Source organism: Trichosurus vulpecula, chromosome 7, assembly GCF_011100635.1.
Source record: "Trichosurus vulpecula isolate mTriVul1 chromosome 7, mTriVul1.pri, whole genome shotgun sequence".
In the NCBI taxonomy this organism is placed as follows: domain Eukaryota; kingdom Metazoa; phylum Chordata; class Mammalia; order Diprotodontia; family Phalangeridae; genus Trichosurus; species Trichosurus vulpecula.
This window is the reverse complement of record NC_050579.1, coordinates 130,125,226-130,143,701: the sequence shown is the minus strand read 5'-3', so window position 1 is coordinate 130,143,701 and position 18,476 is coordinate 130,125,226. Positions and strand designations below refer to the sequence as shown.

The 18,476-nt window shown below is 38.3% G+C and overlaps 1 protein-coding gene across 1 annotated transcript in view; it reads left to right on the top strand.

Moving 5' to 3' along the window:
• Nucleotides 1-18,476, top strand: part of AKAP7 (A-kinase anchoring protein 7) — a 171,137-nt gene that overhangs the window by 95,272 nt on the left and 57,389 nt on the right. The window contains exon 6 of the mRNA XM_036768250.1: nucleotides 18,076-18,223. Within this exon, the coding sequence (XP_036624145.1) occupies nucleotides 18,076-18,223 (148 nt within the window). The remainder of the gene's footprint in view (nucleotides 1-18,075; nucleotides 18,224-18,476) is intronic.

The window sequence follows — 18,476 nt, the reverse complement described above, 5'->3', positions numbered from 1 at the left end:
CGAAGAAATCAAAGAAAGAGGAAAAGGATGTGTGCAGAAATATTTATAACAGCTCTTTTGTGGTAGCTAAAAATCAGAAACTTGTCTTCCTATTGAGGAATCACTAAACAAATTGTAGTACATGTATGTAATGGAATGTTACTATGCCATAAGAAATGATGAAACGAACAAGTTTACAAGAAATTGGAAAGAGCTTTATGACTTGAATAAGAATTTTTGTTGCTCTTCTTTTGTAAAGGCAATAGGTACTTTGTCTCCAGTTATTTTTGCTTAATCTACTTTAAGGCAATCCTTTTCTCACCTGCTTTCTCCCTCTCACCTTCAAGCCCCTTGCCTCCCATTTCTCACTTGACATTTGTGAACTGATGCAGAGAGAAGTGAACAGAAATAAAACATTGCATGTAACTATGACATTATGAAGAAAAAACACTTTGAAAGACTTTAGATATCTGATTGATGCAACGATAAACCACTCGTCCAAAAGAATAAAGATAAAACACTCATCTCCTTATAGGGAGGAGAAGATATACATCTTTATATTATGGGCTTATTTTTTCATTGGAGGAGGCTCGTACAGGGACACATTAATTAAAAAAACTTGTTAATTTAAAGATTAAAATAGTAAGTTATTAAAAATAAAAAATAGAAGGAAATGGTTTGTTTTCTTGAAGGATTTAACTTTAGTGGAGTTCTTAACCATTTTTGTGCCATTAACCCCTTTGGCAGTATGGTTAAACCTATGAGACCCTTCCCAGGATACTACTTTTAAATGGCAAAATAGATTACATAACATAACAAAAGAAACCACTTATATTGAAGTACGGTTCTCACAATACTAAAAGAGAAAAACCACAAGTCCATGGACTCTAGATTAAGAATCCCTGAAATAAAAGTGAGAAGGAAACGGTCCATGAACTGTAGCTAATATTGAAACTATAGTTGTTATTGAATTAATTTTATTAATATAGTCTGGATTGTTTTGCTAATGGTTTAGAATGTTCTTCCCACTTATGAAAGTCACGGTAGGACAATAGATACCTAAAGAACGGAATGAAACGGATTTCATGGATTACTGAGTTCAGTTCTTTTCCACTAAATTAGGTTATAGAATTTTTTAAATGCTGTAAATGCAAACCATAAGTATGACAGCCTGTATTTTTAGAGTTGAGATGTAAAATGCTTGTGTTTCTAAGTGAATTACAATGTTGTCTTCCTAATTACAGCCTGTGCCCATTATCTTACAGTGTTTTACTCTTGACAGAGTTCCTTCTGATAACTCTTAATTACTCATTTTATTATTACACATAGTTCTCGAAAGTTTTTCATTTTGAAAGGTGTTGCTGTACTAGTGTCATTGACAATGGAGCAAAATAACACTTTCAATATTACATTGGTATTTTTTAAAATGTAGCTATAGAACTATGCACTGTTATTCAGTATCATGACTAAATTCTTATCCATGTACTTATTAGGTATTAATTTATACATCTTATAGGTATTAATTGTGTAGCTGTACTGTCTTATAATTTTGTCCATGCCCACTAGAAGCTTGCATTCTAGGAGACAAGTTGGACTATCAATTTCTCAGAACCTTTTATAGCATTTCTAAACTATACCTATCATTTTCCCTGTTAGTTATTGCCTGGTACCTTTTTGGCAGAGGAAAGCAATGACTAAGGTGATTGGGATCCACTTTCAGCTTTTAATTAGGGTCTGCATTAAGGTATTAATACAAGATTAGAGTCTTAATGCTAGGTGCCAAATAGATTTACTAGACTTTGTTATTGCTGAGAGATTGGACTGCATGCAGGCAAATGGTTAAAACCATGGCACTAAATCTGAAGAACAATAGCACAACCAAATTTGAGAGTCAACCATAATGTTGTATTCAGACAACTAAGTGAAAAAAGAGAGAAGAAAGTGAAAACTACAAGGAAAAGAACCATCAGAGAGAAGCTGAATGGGAAATATGAGGATGGATCATTGCCGTGACAGATAACATAGATTGCAAGTTCTATTTAATTAGGCATGCCAACATGGCATCTCCATTCATTCTAATGCCTTCAAAGGGCAATAGCTTGGCTATCTGGGATCCTGAAACTCCTGGTGCAACTGTTTTCAATAAGTACTCTGCAGAAGGACCCCGTTCTCATGGATCTCAGTATGCCTGAACACTAAGTACAAGTGGAGAGAGGCATACCCGTATTGAATTGAGAGAGCCTTCAAAATGAAGGGAATCCTTTGGAAGGTCATATCTCAGACCAAAAAGATTTCAAACAAACAAAAACATACCTGCTTTGTCTTTACCCAGGGAGCCAAAATGTGAAAACGGGCTCCTTTTAGAGAAGAAATATAGGTCAAGCACACTAAATCATTCATCATTCATAGTGAAATTCTATAAAGGACTGAAGGGAGTGATGGAATGCAAAGAACAAAAAGGCATGGGTCCTGCCCTCAGGGATCTTACAAATTTGTGGGGAAGATAAAACATACAAAATAACTAACTTTAATATGTAGACTGGTTTGTGGGGTATCTATCAGGGAAGCTTTACTAAAGAACCTAATACTGAATGGGCAAATATTCAGTAATGCAGTGGGATCAAGAGAATTTTAAGAAAAGCTGCTTGAAAAGGACAAAAAAGTCAAGGTCCTGACTGATGGAAGATTTTTGATGACTAAGTGAGTTGTCTTTACCTGACATACAAACTAATGAGGAGCCAGTAGAGAATTTCGGGGAACATGTTATAATCAAAATGCTAAGTAGAAAGAGTAATTTTGGTGACACTCTGGATTGTTTGGATGACGGAAAGCTATAATTGGTGAAGCCAGGAAAAAAAGTCAGCCTTTCATTTCGCTAGTCAGTCACTCAACATTTATTAAGCAGCCAGATGAAGAGATAGTTCTTTATCTTGCAAACTCATAGGTTGATGATGATAAATTTAAAGTAGACATATCAGATGAGAGGAGGGGAAATAGTTGAGTAAAAATACAAGTGTGAACTATTAGGAATTTTAACACATGTATCAGGAATAAATGAACCCTGCCTTTAAACGTGTGCGTATGTATGTATGTATGTGTATATGTGTATGAGCTTTTATATACATGTAAAATCGATTATCAATTCCTGACTAGGGTCATTATAAAGGATTTTAGTGTTCTGACTAGGAGGAATAGCATTGGGTGGACCATGTATGAGTAGGAGGCACCCAAAGAAACCAGATTAGGGGTAAAGCTTTGGGGAAAAGGAGCTGAAGAAAGAAGGAAGGAAATGAGAGGGAAGAAACTACAGAGAGCATCAAAAATGGCAGATCTAAATACAGGATTCATAAGCACAGCCTATTGATAGAAAGGAACTGGAGATTAAAGGACAGAAAATGTCTAGAAAAAAAGAAATCCACTAGAAGACCTTTTGTCCAAATTCAGAGAAAGAAGATGCATTGCCTGTGGAGCTAGGGTAAGACACCTTGGCCTGAGACTGGAGAATAGAAGGTTAGTTATCCTGAAAAGAATCCAACTGAGAGAGCCCTAGAGAATGAGTTTGTAAACTTTTAAAATTGTATTTCAATATAATTGGTTTCATCTGTAATTTGTAATTGGTTTCCTTTATATTTTATTTTATGTATTTAAAAACACTCCTCCTGGAAAAGGAATCCATAATCTTCACTAGACTGCCAGTCCATACTGTTGTATAAGAGAATGTGACCATAGAGTATACTTGGAAAAAACTTTCAGCCTATGATCCCAGTGGTGGGATCCAGGGCTTTAATCCTGAGCAAACCTGAATCATGTGAACTATGTGAGAAATTGTGTTCTCAAAAGCCACTAGTGACCTCATCAACAAATCCAGGCACATTTTTCTCATTTCTGATTTTTCTGCTCTCTGAAGCATTTAGCACTGTTGAATACTTTTGACTTAGTGGAAAATTTTCGTAAGACTTCCATGACACTATATACACCACCCTATCTCCTTAATGGTTGTAGCTTTGTATCTTTACTCATGCTGTTCTCTTTATCTGTGTTCCTTTACCATCTTTGCTGATCAAAATGTGATTCTTGAAGGTTCAGCTCAGTTGCCACCTCCTTCATGAATCAAGCAGGGACTAGTTAGGTGGCACAGTGGATAGAGTGCCATGCCTGGAGTCAGGAAAACTCATCTTCCTGAGTTCAAATCTGGCCTCAGACATTTACTAGCTATGTGACCCTGGACAAATCACTTAATGTTGTTTGCCTCAGTTTCCTCATCTGTAAAATGAACTGGAGAAGGAAATGGCAAACCATTCTAGTATGTTTGCCAAGAAAACCCCAAAAGGCATCATGAAGAGCCGGACAGACAGAAAGTGACTGAACACCATGAGTCACACAAGTTATGATTTAGATTTGGAAGCAATCTCAAATATATCTAATTCATATTGATTTTTCTAAACTCTTGTATCACTCATTATCTGTGGTACTTATTTATACTAGTATTGTACTATTTGTGCCCATATGTTACTGTCTTAAGAATTTTGTATCTCCCATGGTAGTATGATGCCTAGCTTATTACACATTTGTGCAATGGATAAATGCAAATAGCTCTACTGTGTAGAATTTATATTCTGAAATAGTGTGAAGGACTGAAGGGAGTGGGGCAATACAAATGACAATGAATCCTGCCCTCTTACAAATTAGGAGGGTAGATAAAACATAAAAAATAGCTTACTTGGAGTATGATAATTATTCTTTATCTTGTAATCATTTTAGCTGTATACCTAAACATTATGTGTTAGACTGTAATGGAGATGGGTGTACTACTAGGGACACTAGAGAGTAGAGGGGGAAAATGCAAGACTTTAGGGGCTTGTCTTTTGGTGGGAGACAGTTCTTACCTTCTTTCTTCCTGTGTGCTGACAGTGAAAAATAAACTTGGAATAAATCTTTTGTCTCTTTGTACAATGTCACTTAATTGGGAAGAAACTTAGAAAATCAGGAAGTAAAAGCAGTTTGCATGTGTTTTTATTTTTCCTGGGACTGAATCATGTAAATCAACCTTTCCTGGCTTCATGAAACTTTAGTATGTTTGACTCTTTGAGAGTATCCTTCTTGAAGACTTTTTGCATAATGTAATTTCACTGGCTTTGTCCATCTTAGCTATTGTGTGGGATGAACAAGTCCTAGCTGTTATTAAGAGACCTGACACTTTTAGCTTTATTTAGATTAGCAAATTAAATTGAGTTTGCCATTCCTTAGGGGAATAATATTAGTCACTACATTCTTAGTATGCCCTTTTACTTCTGGTTAGTTCTTCTCAAAAGCAGTGGTTTATATAGAGGCTATTAAGCAATCTATGAAGACATGTATAGATTGTAATCATAATAGATGGTGGCACAGCGAATAGAGTGCAGGGCCTAGAATCAGGATGACTCATTTTCCTGAGTTCAGATCAGGCCTTAGACATTTACCAGCTATGTGTTAGACTCTCTTTTAGTTTGCAGAATGGCAGAAAAAAATCATGGTATCTGAATGTAAGGAGAGAGTATTGTGCCAAAAGAAATGATTTCAAAGAATCTTTGATAGAATTCTGATACAAAGTCAAGAAAGAATTCTGGTGCACAGTGAAATGAGCCAAGCTAGGAAAACAATTTGTACAAGGCCAACCGCATTGTAAAGAAAAACAACTTTGAAAAGCTTGAGAATGGTGATTACAGCAATGATCAACTCAGTCTCTGTGTGGCCTGTGATGAGGCACATAAGAAAACTTACTTTCTGAAAGGAAGACAGAGACACAATGCAGAGGCATACATTCTTGGACATGGCCATTGTGTAGATTCGTTTTGCTTGATTATGTTTGTTACAAAGTTTCCCTTCTTTCCTCTTGGTTAATGAAGGGGCCATTGTGACTCTTGAAAATGCACAAAAGAGAACAGAAAGAAGTTCAGAAGGAAGCACAGAACAGCAGGGCAGTTTTGAAAATAACACATAGAATCTAAGACCCGGATCATCTGACTCCAAATCTGTTTTCTTATTAATACACTGTGAGCAGATAAATAACGAAATACATTCAAATCCTAATGTACTGACCTCTTTCCGTCGATTAGTAGATGTGCCCATGCCATCAGCTGACATTTAGTCCACCTGTTGTCTGAAGCCGTGGAACCACATGCTGTGCTTTCTGTATCATCTTCTGCCTCTCTTCCCCAGGATGCTCTGTTCACCTTATTCTGCCGACACTGAGTGACTGGAAACATGGCAGTGCCATGAACTCAAATAAAGAAGTTGAAAGAAGCAGTAGATTTTTCAGTCAATAAGCATTTATTAAGGACCTGCTATAGGCCAAGGACCGTGTTAAGCACTGGGGATGGTTGGTTGTTGTCCTTTGTTCTTGAAGAGGACCAAAATGACATCAGTGCTAGAGTCAAGTTTCAGTGTGTCTGACTGTTGGCTGATCAGACCAATGTGAGCTTGGAATGTTTTATTATTGGGCACAGTCTATGTGAATATTTGGGGTGGATTCTCTAAATTTGCTCATCTTACCTTTTTTTTGAGCTATTTCAATTTTGCTTTGTTCATAGAGCACAGCACCTTCTCCGATGCCATGCTGAGCAGTCCTGTGCCAGTGTCTCCCATGTCACACAGTCAAGAGTGTTCTTGTATGGCTTCTTCTGACCACCATGTGAATGCTTTCCCTGTGTGAGTTCTCCATAAAATAGTCTTTTTGGCAAGCATATATTTTGCATTCAAACAACGTGGCCAGCCCACCGGAGTCACGCTTTCTGCTGCAGAGTTTGAATGCTCGGCAGTGTAGTTTGAGAACGTTCCTCGGTGTCTGGTATCTTATCCTGCCAGGTGATCTTTAGAATTTTCCTAAGACAATTCAGATGGAAGCGATTCAGTTTCCTGGCATGGCACTAGTAGACTGTGCAGGTTTCACAGGCATGCAACAATGAGGCCAGCGCAACAGTCCTATAGCCCTTCAGTTTGGTAGTCAGTCTAATACTTCTTTTCTCCTAAACTTTCCTTTGGAGCCTCCCCAACACTGAGCTAGCTCTGGCAATGTGTGCATCAGCCTCATTGTCAATGTGTACATCCCTGGAAAGTACACTACCAAGGTAAGCGAACTTATCCACAGCATTCACAACTTCTCCATTTGCTGTAACCAGTGGTTCCACATATGGAAGCCATGGGAATAAAAGAAGGGCAAAAAGCAGTCTCTGCTTTCAGGAATCTCATAATATAATAGTGAGGACATTAAAACAACTATGTCCAACAAGATATATGGGATAAATTAGAGATAATCACCAGAAGGAAAGCTGTAGCATTAAGGGAGATCAGGAAATGCTTCCTGTAGAACAGGGCTGTCCCAGCAGTGCGATTTATGCAGCCTGCCTACAAGCACAGAAATTTACATAAATGTTTTAGTAAATGAAGCTGAGCTGCTGCAGAGCTCTCACTGAAATGGCAAATCAAAACATATTGTCTATTGTTTCAATAAAAACCTAAGGTTGGACAGCCCTGCTGTAGAAGATGGGCTTTTAGCTAGGGCTTGAAGAAAGCCAGGGAAGCCAGGAGGCAGAGATGAAGAAGAGAATGCTCAGTCTTGTGAGAGAAACCACAAGGAGACCAGTCGCAGAGTCCATGAGGGTGAGGTATAAAATTGAAAAGGTAGGAGGAGGCTTATGAAGGACTTTGAACACCAAATAGAGGATTTTCTATTTGATCCTGGAGGTACTGGGGAGCTACTAGTATTTATTGAATTGGCGGTGATGTGACATAGTCAGACTTGTGCTTTTAAAAGCTCAGTTTGATAGCTGAATGGAGGTTGGACTGGAGTGGGGAGACACTTGAGGCAGGGAGAACAACCAGTAAGCTATTGCAGTAGTTCCAGTGTTTGCTGAGGAGGGCCTGTTCCGAGGTGGTGGCAGTATCAGAGGGGAGAAAGGGGCATATGTAAAAGATGTTACAAAGGTCAGATCTGTTGGATCTGGCAACAGTTTGTATATGGAGGATGAGGCAGAGAGAAGAGTCAAGCATGGCACCCAGGTTTCTAGGCTGGGCTACTGGAAATATGGTGATGTCCTCGACAAGAATAGGGAAGTTCAGAAATGGGGGAAATTTGGGCAGGCGTATAATGAGTTCAGTTTTGGACATGTTGTTATTAAGATGACTATGAGACATCCAGTTCCAGATGTCCAGTTTGTCTTAGTCATTTTGGTCATGTCAAAACCCCATTTGGGGTTTTCTTGGCAAAGATTCAGGAGTAGTTTGCCATTTCCTTCTCCAGCTCATTTTACAGATGAGGAAACCGAGGCAAACAAGGTGAAGTGACTTGACCAGGGTCACATAGCTAATAAGTGTGTGAGGCTAATTTTGAACTCAGAAGAGGAGTCTTCCTGACTTCAGGCCCAGCACTCGATCAGTTGTGCCACCAAGTTGTCCCTCAGATGTCTAATAGGCAGATGGAGATGTTAGGAGAGAGGTTGAAGAATGAATGGGTAGAGGACGCAGTACTACTTTTTTTAAAAGTTTGGCGGTGAAATAGGGGAGAAAATAGGATATTAATTTAAAGGGGTGAGAATATGTGGAGAAGTTTATATTTTAATTTCAAATAGGCAGACAGGCATAAGCCAGAAGAAAGGGAAAAATCAAAGATGAGAGACAAAAAGATGGATAAAAGGTTCCAGAGCTGTGGCAATGGTTATGAAAGAGGAAATGAGTTTTCACAAGGATGATGGTATCTCCTCTGAGACGAGGGAGAAGGAAGAAAGGTTGAGTGAAGAAGGGAGAGAGGGGGAACGTGAAGGGAGTTCATTTTGGATAGTCCCAATTAAATTTGGGACCATGATGATTCACTGAGGGCAATGTAGGTGGGTGAATGAAGCTGGAATGTAGGTGGACCCAGTGAAGCTGGGTCCCTGAGAAAAAATGAGGCTTGGAATAGCTAGCTGCAGAGAAAAGATCAGGAGTTAGAGGAATCCTGATTCGTAGTATCTGTGTGACTTTGTCTAACTCACTTAAAGGGGTCTCAACCTCAATTTCCTGATCTGTAAAATGGGGATAATAGTAGCACCCATGCCACAGGTTGTTCTAAGGAGCAAATTAAATAATGTATGTGAAATGCTTTGTATTACTGAAGAGCACTATAAATGCAAGCTGCTGTTCTCACTCCATTTCTTTATATTCTGTCCCTGATTCGCTCTCTCTCCCTCCTTTGATCCCCCTCCCTTCTCTTTTCTTCATCCTGTCTCCCTCCCCCCCCCCCACCCTTCACCTCTGCCTCTTTTTTTATCCCTCTCCCTTTGTTCCTTTCTCCTTTGTTTTGTATCTTGTGTATGGGGAAGTGAAGTAATTAAGCATTTCCATCCCAGATCATCGCTGTGATACATTGCACGCTTCATGCAGAAGACCAATCAAAATGGTGCTAACCTAATGATAATAAAAAGCTCGTGAAGAGAAATAGGTGATAATGTCAACAAAAAAATAGAAACATTTTCTTCAGACAAGCCATGATGGGGATATTTTATTGTAAATAATCTTGAATTGAATATATGTGTGTGTGTATAATTTACTTACATTCAGTCACCATTGATTATAAACAAATTTGTGGGGCTTTAAAACCATTTTACAAAATTAAAGTTTTTTTATATATCTTCACTCACGTGATACTTTGTCTTACAAAAATCAAATAGAAATAAATGTGTTTTTGTTTTAAATTTTGGTGAATATATTTAAGGCTAAAAATGTCTTAGTAGCAGCTGTCTGAAATTATGAAATCAAAATGAGTAACACTAGGCTGATTTGGATGGTGTTCTCTCTTGTGTACATAATGTAACAGCTTTGACTTCAACAAATTTTCACAGGAAATTAAAAATCCTTTATATAGTTACTTGCACAACAGAGGGATAAAAATAATGGAAAGCTAAAGCAAAGGTCCGGGAGATGCTGACTACAAAATTCCCAGTTTAATATTAGTAGTAATGAAGGGTATTTTTCATGGGAACATAGATTTATAGTTGGAAGGGACTTTAGAGACTATATAGGCCCACCCCTCATTTTACAGATGAGGAATCTGAGACTCAGAGAGCCTAAATGATTTGTCCATGGTCACACAAGGAGTGTCAGAAGAAGTATTTGAACCGAAGTCTTGTTTACACTTCCATTAAAGAAGTTGTTGTTTATCAATAAATATATATATGAGCTAAAATTGATCTAGTGAAAGAATCCCTTCCCTGCCAAGGCATTCTCTCATTTCTCTGTTCATGATCTTTGTCATTGTTTCCTGGGACTGTTCTACTGCTGCCTGTTTCAAATGAAAGTAGAGTTTCGGATTACTATTTCAGATAAATTTCTGGAAAACTAAACTTTATCATAGGCCACTGGTCTGTTGGTGTCTTCACTGGCAAAAAAATTACCCCAGTATCCCATCTCCCCAAACCAGTGAGTTCAGATAAATCAGTTGGAGGCTCCATAGTAGGAGCTTTCTGAGGATGACAGATGATTAAAGAACCTTGTCTTGAGCCAGGGACTGAAGAGCCGGCTGACTGTAAAGATCGCATGAAGTTAATCCACCAAAAAGACCAACCACTCCCGACCACGTTTAGGTGTGATGTCTTTTCAGGTCATTTGATTCGATTAGACAGTCATGTTGAAATTATAATCAAGACTCAGTGTCCATACATTGAGTAACCTTGATGAACTGAGATAGCTCACTAGATACATGGCTACATAACTAGAAATATTCAGGACTGCTACTGGTTCATTATAATCCTCGACCTGAGATCCATGAGTTATCATCAGTGAGAGTGACGCCACATGGCTGGGTTTTGATGACATGCAAAGCCATTCTTCCAGAAGCTCTGGTTTATTGGAACCAGGATTCCAAAATGCCAAAGCCTGTATTAGAGAATCGCAGGGTGTCAGAGCTAGAAGTGAGCTTTAAGATCATCTAGCCCTGTCCCCTTTCTCTCATTTTACAGGTGAGGTGATATGAAGTGGCTAATGGCACGGCCAAAATAGCGACTCTGTTTACCCAATTCCTACTCTAGTGTTCTTTCCAGTATACCTCGCATACCTCCACAATGATTGCCACGTGACTGGGGAAGTTGCAGGAGTAGGCCTGAATTTAATGGTACTTCCATTGTACCCTCAGACGTCAGTGTCAGAAAATTCATAGACACAAAAGATGTCCTTCAGTCATCATCTCAGTGAGTTTTGTGTTCAGGTTTATAAACATGCAAAGTGTTTTGATTATCGACATTATTTATAGCTGGCTCTAGAAACGGAGTTGGCAGCACATTGATGCTATTCTAGAACTTCCTTGACATACGTACGTATACATACATACACATACGTGCACACACATATACATATGTGTGTATATACACATGTACACAAATGTGTAAATATTTAAACAATGTTAAAGTGCTAATTTTTTAGGGTTTTGGAGTAATATAATGGAAAGCATGCTCAACTTAGATTTATAGTACCTAAGTTTGAATCCCCGTTTAGTAACTTAATACCTGTCACTTAATTTCTATGGGACTTATTCCTCATGTGTAAAATGAGGATGTTAAACTAGACAGACTTCCAGTATAGATCTAAATTTATGATTTTGTGAAATAATTTTCCTTCTCTGATCAGATTCATGTCATGATTTGTATATAGACAGGCAGCATGGTACACTGCAAACAGCAGTGGACTGGGAGTCTAATGCTTGAGTTTAACCAATTTCTGACTTTGCCACTAACTAGCTAGGTTGCCTTAAGTAAGTCAGCTAACTGCCTTGATAATCAGCTATAAAAGTTACTCTACATACCTTTTATGGTTTTTGTGAGGATCAAATAATACATGTACACAGTGTTTTGTAAGCTGTTGTAGAGGGCCAGCTCTGAGAAAGTCCATTCTGGGATAAGATACAGGCCAGAGGCCCATTCTTGCCCTTGGGCTGATAACTCAGCACGTGGGCTCTCCATCCCCCACCTTGGGATACACGTGCTGCTCAGGATGGAGGCTCTTCAAGCCTCCTTGGTATGCAAGTGTTCTCTCCAAAACCCCCACGGTGCACACGTGCTAAACACCACCTGTGGACTATTAACACAATATTGTTTACGGCAAAAGGGGAACAAAAGCATAAGGAAGTAATGCATTATGCAAATGCCTTACACGTGGATTTGTTGATTCTGCTTGCCTAAAAGGTATATAAGCCCTGTCCCTCAGATTAATAAATGGAGCTGTACTTTACTCTTCCACCTGGCCCGTGTTTTGTGTTTTTCTTTTCACTCTCTGCGTCATTCGGCCATCTCCGGCCATTTCAACGCCGCAGTCGCTGGCAGCAAGCTATGACATATAAATGTAAGATGGTGCCGTCATAATCAACATCGTTGGCAGCATGGTGTATTGGATAGAAAGCTAGCCTTGGACTCAGAACGGGCCTGCATTCAAGTCCTGCCTGTGACATACATGTATGGGCCTGTTATTCCAGGTAAGTCACTGAAGCCCTCAAGTACCCTATGTAACTCACATATCCACACTGGTCAAGAGAATTTCCTTACCGAAAAGGAGTTTCCTATACCAATGAAATCATAGATCTGGATGTATCATCATCATCAGTTTGATGGTCAAATTACTCTAAAGAGTGATGGATCTTTTCAGTTCTGAGTTTCTTGGATAATGTTGGAGACCTTCAGGCAGCTTTTGACACGATTGATACTTCTCTATGACATAAATTGACTAGCTGAAGTCAATCGTCACTCAGATGTAATGATTAATAGAAGCGGTATTTTGTAATCTATTTCATTTGATGTTTCTTGCTATTTGAGTAACGTTTATTGATTTTTTTGATTCACTGTCTAATTTCATTTCAGCTACATCATGCATTATTGATAAGTTTCAGTCACCTTGAGCAAAATGATAAAATTCATTTAAGTATTAAACACTTCCCCACTTGGAATAAGTGATCTTTGTTAGATTCAGTGTAAATGTCACCTTCAAACTAACAAATAAAATTTCACTAGCATTGTAAGAGGTTCTGTCTCTAGCCTCTTTAGCTGTGAAATTGGTCTTTGAGGGACTATCTGTTTAGGTACAATTTGGCAACTTTAGGGAACTACATAAAAATGGAATCTTACTTAAATTGCCAAATGACATTCTATTCTTCTGTACTTTTTTATTTTTTTTATTTTATTTTATTTTATTTTATTTTATTTTATTTATTTATTTTAGTACTTTTATTACTACTGAAGTTGGATGATGAAACTTATACAGAGTTCAAGCCTTAGTGGCTTAAAACTGCACTAAGACTTTTGGGACACCCTGTATTTGGGCACAATTTTCTGTGAAAGAAATGTATTTCCAAATAGGAATGTAACCTGAAAACAATGCTCATACTAATGGAATTTAAGTACATGCTAATATTATTTTGTATATCAGTACTATACATGTACTATGCTTCAGACAATGCAAATACTGGTCTGATCTTAGATAATTATTACAAATGTTTTCTTTTGTGTAAATGTGCTCTAGCATCTCCAGAAGCCTTATTCCTCCTTGAATCATGCAGGCCCCAGGTCTTGACTGTAAATTATGGTTTCAGTAATCATACCATCTCATTCCTTTGTGATGTGACATCCGTGTGATATATGTTGAAAGTAGGTTGAAAATATTTGGTGCCCACTTTTCACAAAAAAATTGGTTAATAAATGAAGCAGATTCGAATCACTATATATTATTTACTTTTCCTGATTTATTTTTAAATGGAGAATTCAGGGCTTAAAGAAAGACCTGAGATTGACATCTTTTTTCTGGACATTGTACCATATCAAAAGCTCAATATGGAGCTAAATATGGAACTATGGAAGTAGTAGCTTTCCTCTTAATGCCTCCACTTCATTATCCACTCATTTCTTAACTAGTTATAATCAAATCTATATCCCTGGCACTCACCAAAAGCTGCCTTCTTAAAATGTGGCCTTCTAATCACTTATCTCAGTATTTTTTTTCTCTGTTCTTACCTTCCTTGCACTTCACCTCTTCTTTTCTGAAAATATTATTTGAATGGTATATGTTCCTGATTATCTTTGTATCCTTTATTCCCCTTTCCTCAGTCTCCTTTGGTGTCTTTTTTTCCTTATCCTGACCCAGAAACATGGGCTTTCCCATAAAGTTCTTTTCTGTAGTTCCTTCTCTTTTTTACCTTATGCTTTCTCTCTTAATCTCATTCGTTCCCGTGATTTCAACTTCTTTGTAGATGTCTCTTAAAATATTTATTTCTAGCCTTAACCTCTTTATTTCAATCCCACATTTCTAATATCTGTTGAGTGTTATCTGCGAAACAGGAAGGGGATATACCATTTGTTGATCTTAGGCAAGGTTTGAAAATGTGTTGGCCCTTTGTGTTTCCCAGAGGTATTAGTACTTCATTATACAACGTGACTTGACTCTTCACATAATTGATGATGGTGTTGAAGATGTTGGTGATGATAAAGCTGACATTTATATATGGTGTCTTAAGGCCTACAAAACACTGTACAAAAATAATGTTTTTACAAAACATCATTATCCAGTCTCATCTTCACAACTTTGAGAGATGGGTTCAAATATTTTTATTTTACAGGTGAGAAAACTGAGAGTAAGGAAGGTTTTAGTAACTTGCGCAAGGTTAACAGTGTTTTAAGGTGGAATTCAAACCTCAGTCTTCTTGCATCAAGTACTTCCTCGTTGTCTGGCACTTAAATGTAATATTCTGCCTTCAAAGATACATGGATTTATAAAAAGTGGCATTAAATAGTTATTGTACTCCTACCTTTTAATGATTTTTTAGAAGTAGGCTATAGGGATCCACAGGATATCAAGAAAGGTAGATTGAAGCTTGATTGTGAAGTGTCTAATAGGAGTTTGTGTTTGATGCTAGAGGTAATGGGTTATGCTAGAGGTAAAGAGTTTATTGAGGATGGGAGCGATGTAATGAGACCTTTCCTTTGGGAATATCGATTTTATATCTTTCTAGCTACAAAGGACTAATTGGAAAGGGGAGAGAATTGAGAGAGGGTGGTCAACTAGGATTCTATTGCAAGAATTCAATGCATGTACAGACAGAAGGGGATGTAACCAAGAGAGATGTCTGGGTAGAATCAAGATGTGGTAATGGATTAGATATGTCAGACAAATCAGAATGAGGAGTTAAGGATGACTGATGGGTCAAACCTGGGCGACTGGAAGGATAGTGGTGCTCTTGGAAAACAGTGGTGGTTTAGGAGAAACGTTGGTCTGGGGAGGAGAATAACAATTCTGTTTTTGACATGTTGAGTTTGAGATGTCTGTGAGACAACTTGATGTCTTATAGACATCTGGTGTTGCAGAACTAAAATTCAGGAAAGACACTGAGGCGAGATATGTCTATCTTGTTGTTAATCTGCATAGAGATGATAATTGCACGCACAGGTGCTGAGGTCACAAAGAAAGACACTGTAGGGCAGAAAGTCATACATTCAGCCTTTTGACCACATGTGATCCACAACCCAAACCATTGCAGCTTGAACCAGATTAAAATGTAGTATTTAACAAAATAAAAATAGAATAAATCATAGATAGTGTTAATATGTAGTTTTCTAAGTCAGTATGTCAAGGATCCTTCCTTATAATTTAGCGGCCTCTGTTTATATGTGAGTTTGACAGCACTACTGTAGAGGGGAGAGAAAGCCCAGTAGTCCAAGTGAGAGATGATGAGGGCATAGACTGAGGTGGTGATGACCATATAAATAGAAAGAAGGGAACAGTTGTGTATGAGAGGGTAGAGGTAGAAAGAACAAGACTTTGCGAATAATCCCAGTTCCGCTTCCCTGAAACATCCCCCAGTCCTCTCAAGGTCCTGTTGCTTCTAGCGTGGTTTTCCTCTCTATGCATTTGGTTTGCTCCATCTGCTCTTCCCCATTTTATTTTCTTAAGTGATATTTCCATTTCCTTATGTAACACATCAGGTACCAAGGTGCTGAGTCCAAACTGAGTGGTTGCACTGTTATTAATCATGAAAACAAATTGTTAGAGAAATGATGACAGGTCTATTTCATTTATTTGTTGGATTTATTAATGAAAAAAAGATATTTATGCCTGATTTTTTTAACTGGACTTGTTATTTCTTTCAGGTAGGGAGCTTCCTGTGAGGGGCTTCCTCTACCAATGTAGCCTTGTTTCTTCTCTGTGAAGTAGCTTTAGGGGGTGGTGTGGGGGTATTGAGAAGGGTCACTCAGCCAGTAAATGTCAGAGGTAGAACTCGAGCTCAGGACTTTTTGAGGTCCCAGGTCAGCTCTCTGTTCATTATGCCACACTGTCTCTCATTCATTTAGCTTGACTGCTAGAAATATAAAATCGTAGGAATTGAATTCTGGCCTTTTCAGTATTTAAATGTGTCTGCCAAATGGAAACATATAACCAAATAAAATACAAGTAAGCCTAAATCCCTATGTTTGTCTCCTCATGATCAACAGCCTGGAATTTCTTGATATTATTAATAAGGAGCCTTGTGAACATTGAAATGGGCACCTCTGAGGGGAGCGATTAATTAATGGGCTGTAGAAGCACATACTCAGATTGAGCCAAGCTCCCACAGCCTGTATCTGCCCTCTGTACAGCTGCTGTGCCTTTTAACTCTCATCCTCTGGAGACTCGTGAGCGCAAGAAAATCTTGTCTGCTTGCAAGTCGTGGTTTTCCCCTTAGCAGCTATCTGTGAGGCCGCTGCAAAATGTTGTTTTTTCAAAATTTCCATCTCACAAGGATCCAAATCAACACACACAGGTATTTAGTGATGAACAAGTTGTTCTCCTCTTGAGCTCTGGAGGGTGCTACAGCGCCGTGTTAAAGAAGGGAAAGTAGTCTCCTGCAGACGCCCCAGATTATTTTCTGGCTATGGCTTACAGACTCAGCTGACTTCCACCCAGAGATAAACTTGTCATTTTGTAACTCGGCAACATCTGTGTATGTAGAAAATGTGCACTTGGAGAATCCCCGTGTGATATCCTAAGGAGATCAGTAAACCCATCCTGTGGAGTGCTCTCTTTTTATTCAGCCTGCTTCTAGACACATACTGCTTTGGGGACTCTGAGACCCAAATAGTTGAGTAGTTGCTGTGTGCCAGAGTGTAGAGAGAGCTATTTTCCCTCATGTCGTGCAGTATTTCTGAAGTGCCAAAAATGCCCTGCATAAACTTTCCAACAGCTTATTCTCCCAGTCTGTGAGAGTAGAAATAAGATGATTTGGAGGAAAACTGGTTTTGAGAGATTTCCCTTATAGTTGAATAAAATTTTTTTCATCAGTCATTTTTCAGTCATGTCCGACTCTTCAGGATCTCATTTGGGGTTTTCTTGGCCAAGATACTGGAGTGGTTTGCCATTTTCTTCTCCAGGTTGTTTTACAGATGAGGAAACAGGCAAACAGGGTTAAGTGACTTGCCCAGTGGGGTTATATGTCTATTAAGTGTCTGAGGCCAGATTTGAACGCAGGATGAAGAGCCTTCCTGACACTGGGTCTGGCACTCAATCCACTGTACCACCTAGCTGCCCTTTGAATAAAATGTATTCAGATTATCTTCAAATTTCTTATGGTAATAGTCTCAACTAAAATAAGATTACGTATGTTTTCTAGAATAAAAATTACCGCAGAATGCCATTATACATATTTTTTTAAAAACTTAAGTGTCTGGCCATTACAATTGAAGGTTAATATTTTAATATGATATTCACAACACTAGAATTTCAACTTGATATATGTTAGTGTTTATGAGATTTTTTTGGGAATATGAAAATCTGCATGTTGCCCCATGCCCAACAATCCGTAGTAATGATAAACACTTTCATTGTATACCTTCTAGGCAGGCAGGATTCAGTGCCCTATCCCCCACTCTCATATGTATATGCTTATAAATCTATATCTATGTCTTTGTTTTTCATCTTGAAATAGCAACCAGCAGTTGTGAAATATTCATTGTGTCAAAAAGAATATTTTTATATGTGCGTGTGTTCATAATATGTGTGTCATGTGTGTGTATCTATGTATGCTCTGGCCGCCTGATGAAATGACTAAATAATGTGGTCTTGTTTTGCCATTTCAAGGGAGTGAAAAGAATAGACCCTGAACTCTATGAAAAATTTGCAGACCACAGATTTGGAGAAGAATCATTGTACCGAATAGACCTTTGTTCCATGCTGAAGAGAAAGCAAAGCAATGGCTACTACCACTGTGAATCTTCCATTGTGATTGGTGAGTTCAGTTGGGTTTTTTTTCCTTTTTTCTTCTCAGATTTTGTGGTTGGCATCAGTAATTAATTAGTGGTAACTATTTGGAGCTTGTGAGGTATGTATTTAGTACGCCCTTTCACAGGTAACATTTAGCAACAATACATGAACATTTATAGAGTTTCTCTGCAGTATTCATTTTCTTATGGGTGAAGATTTTAGGGCCTATGGTTTCCATCCTAGGGTTTAGGATCTAGGATTGCCAAGAACAAGCATAA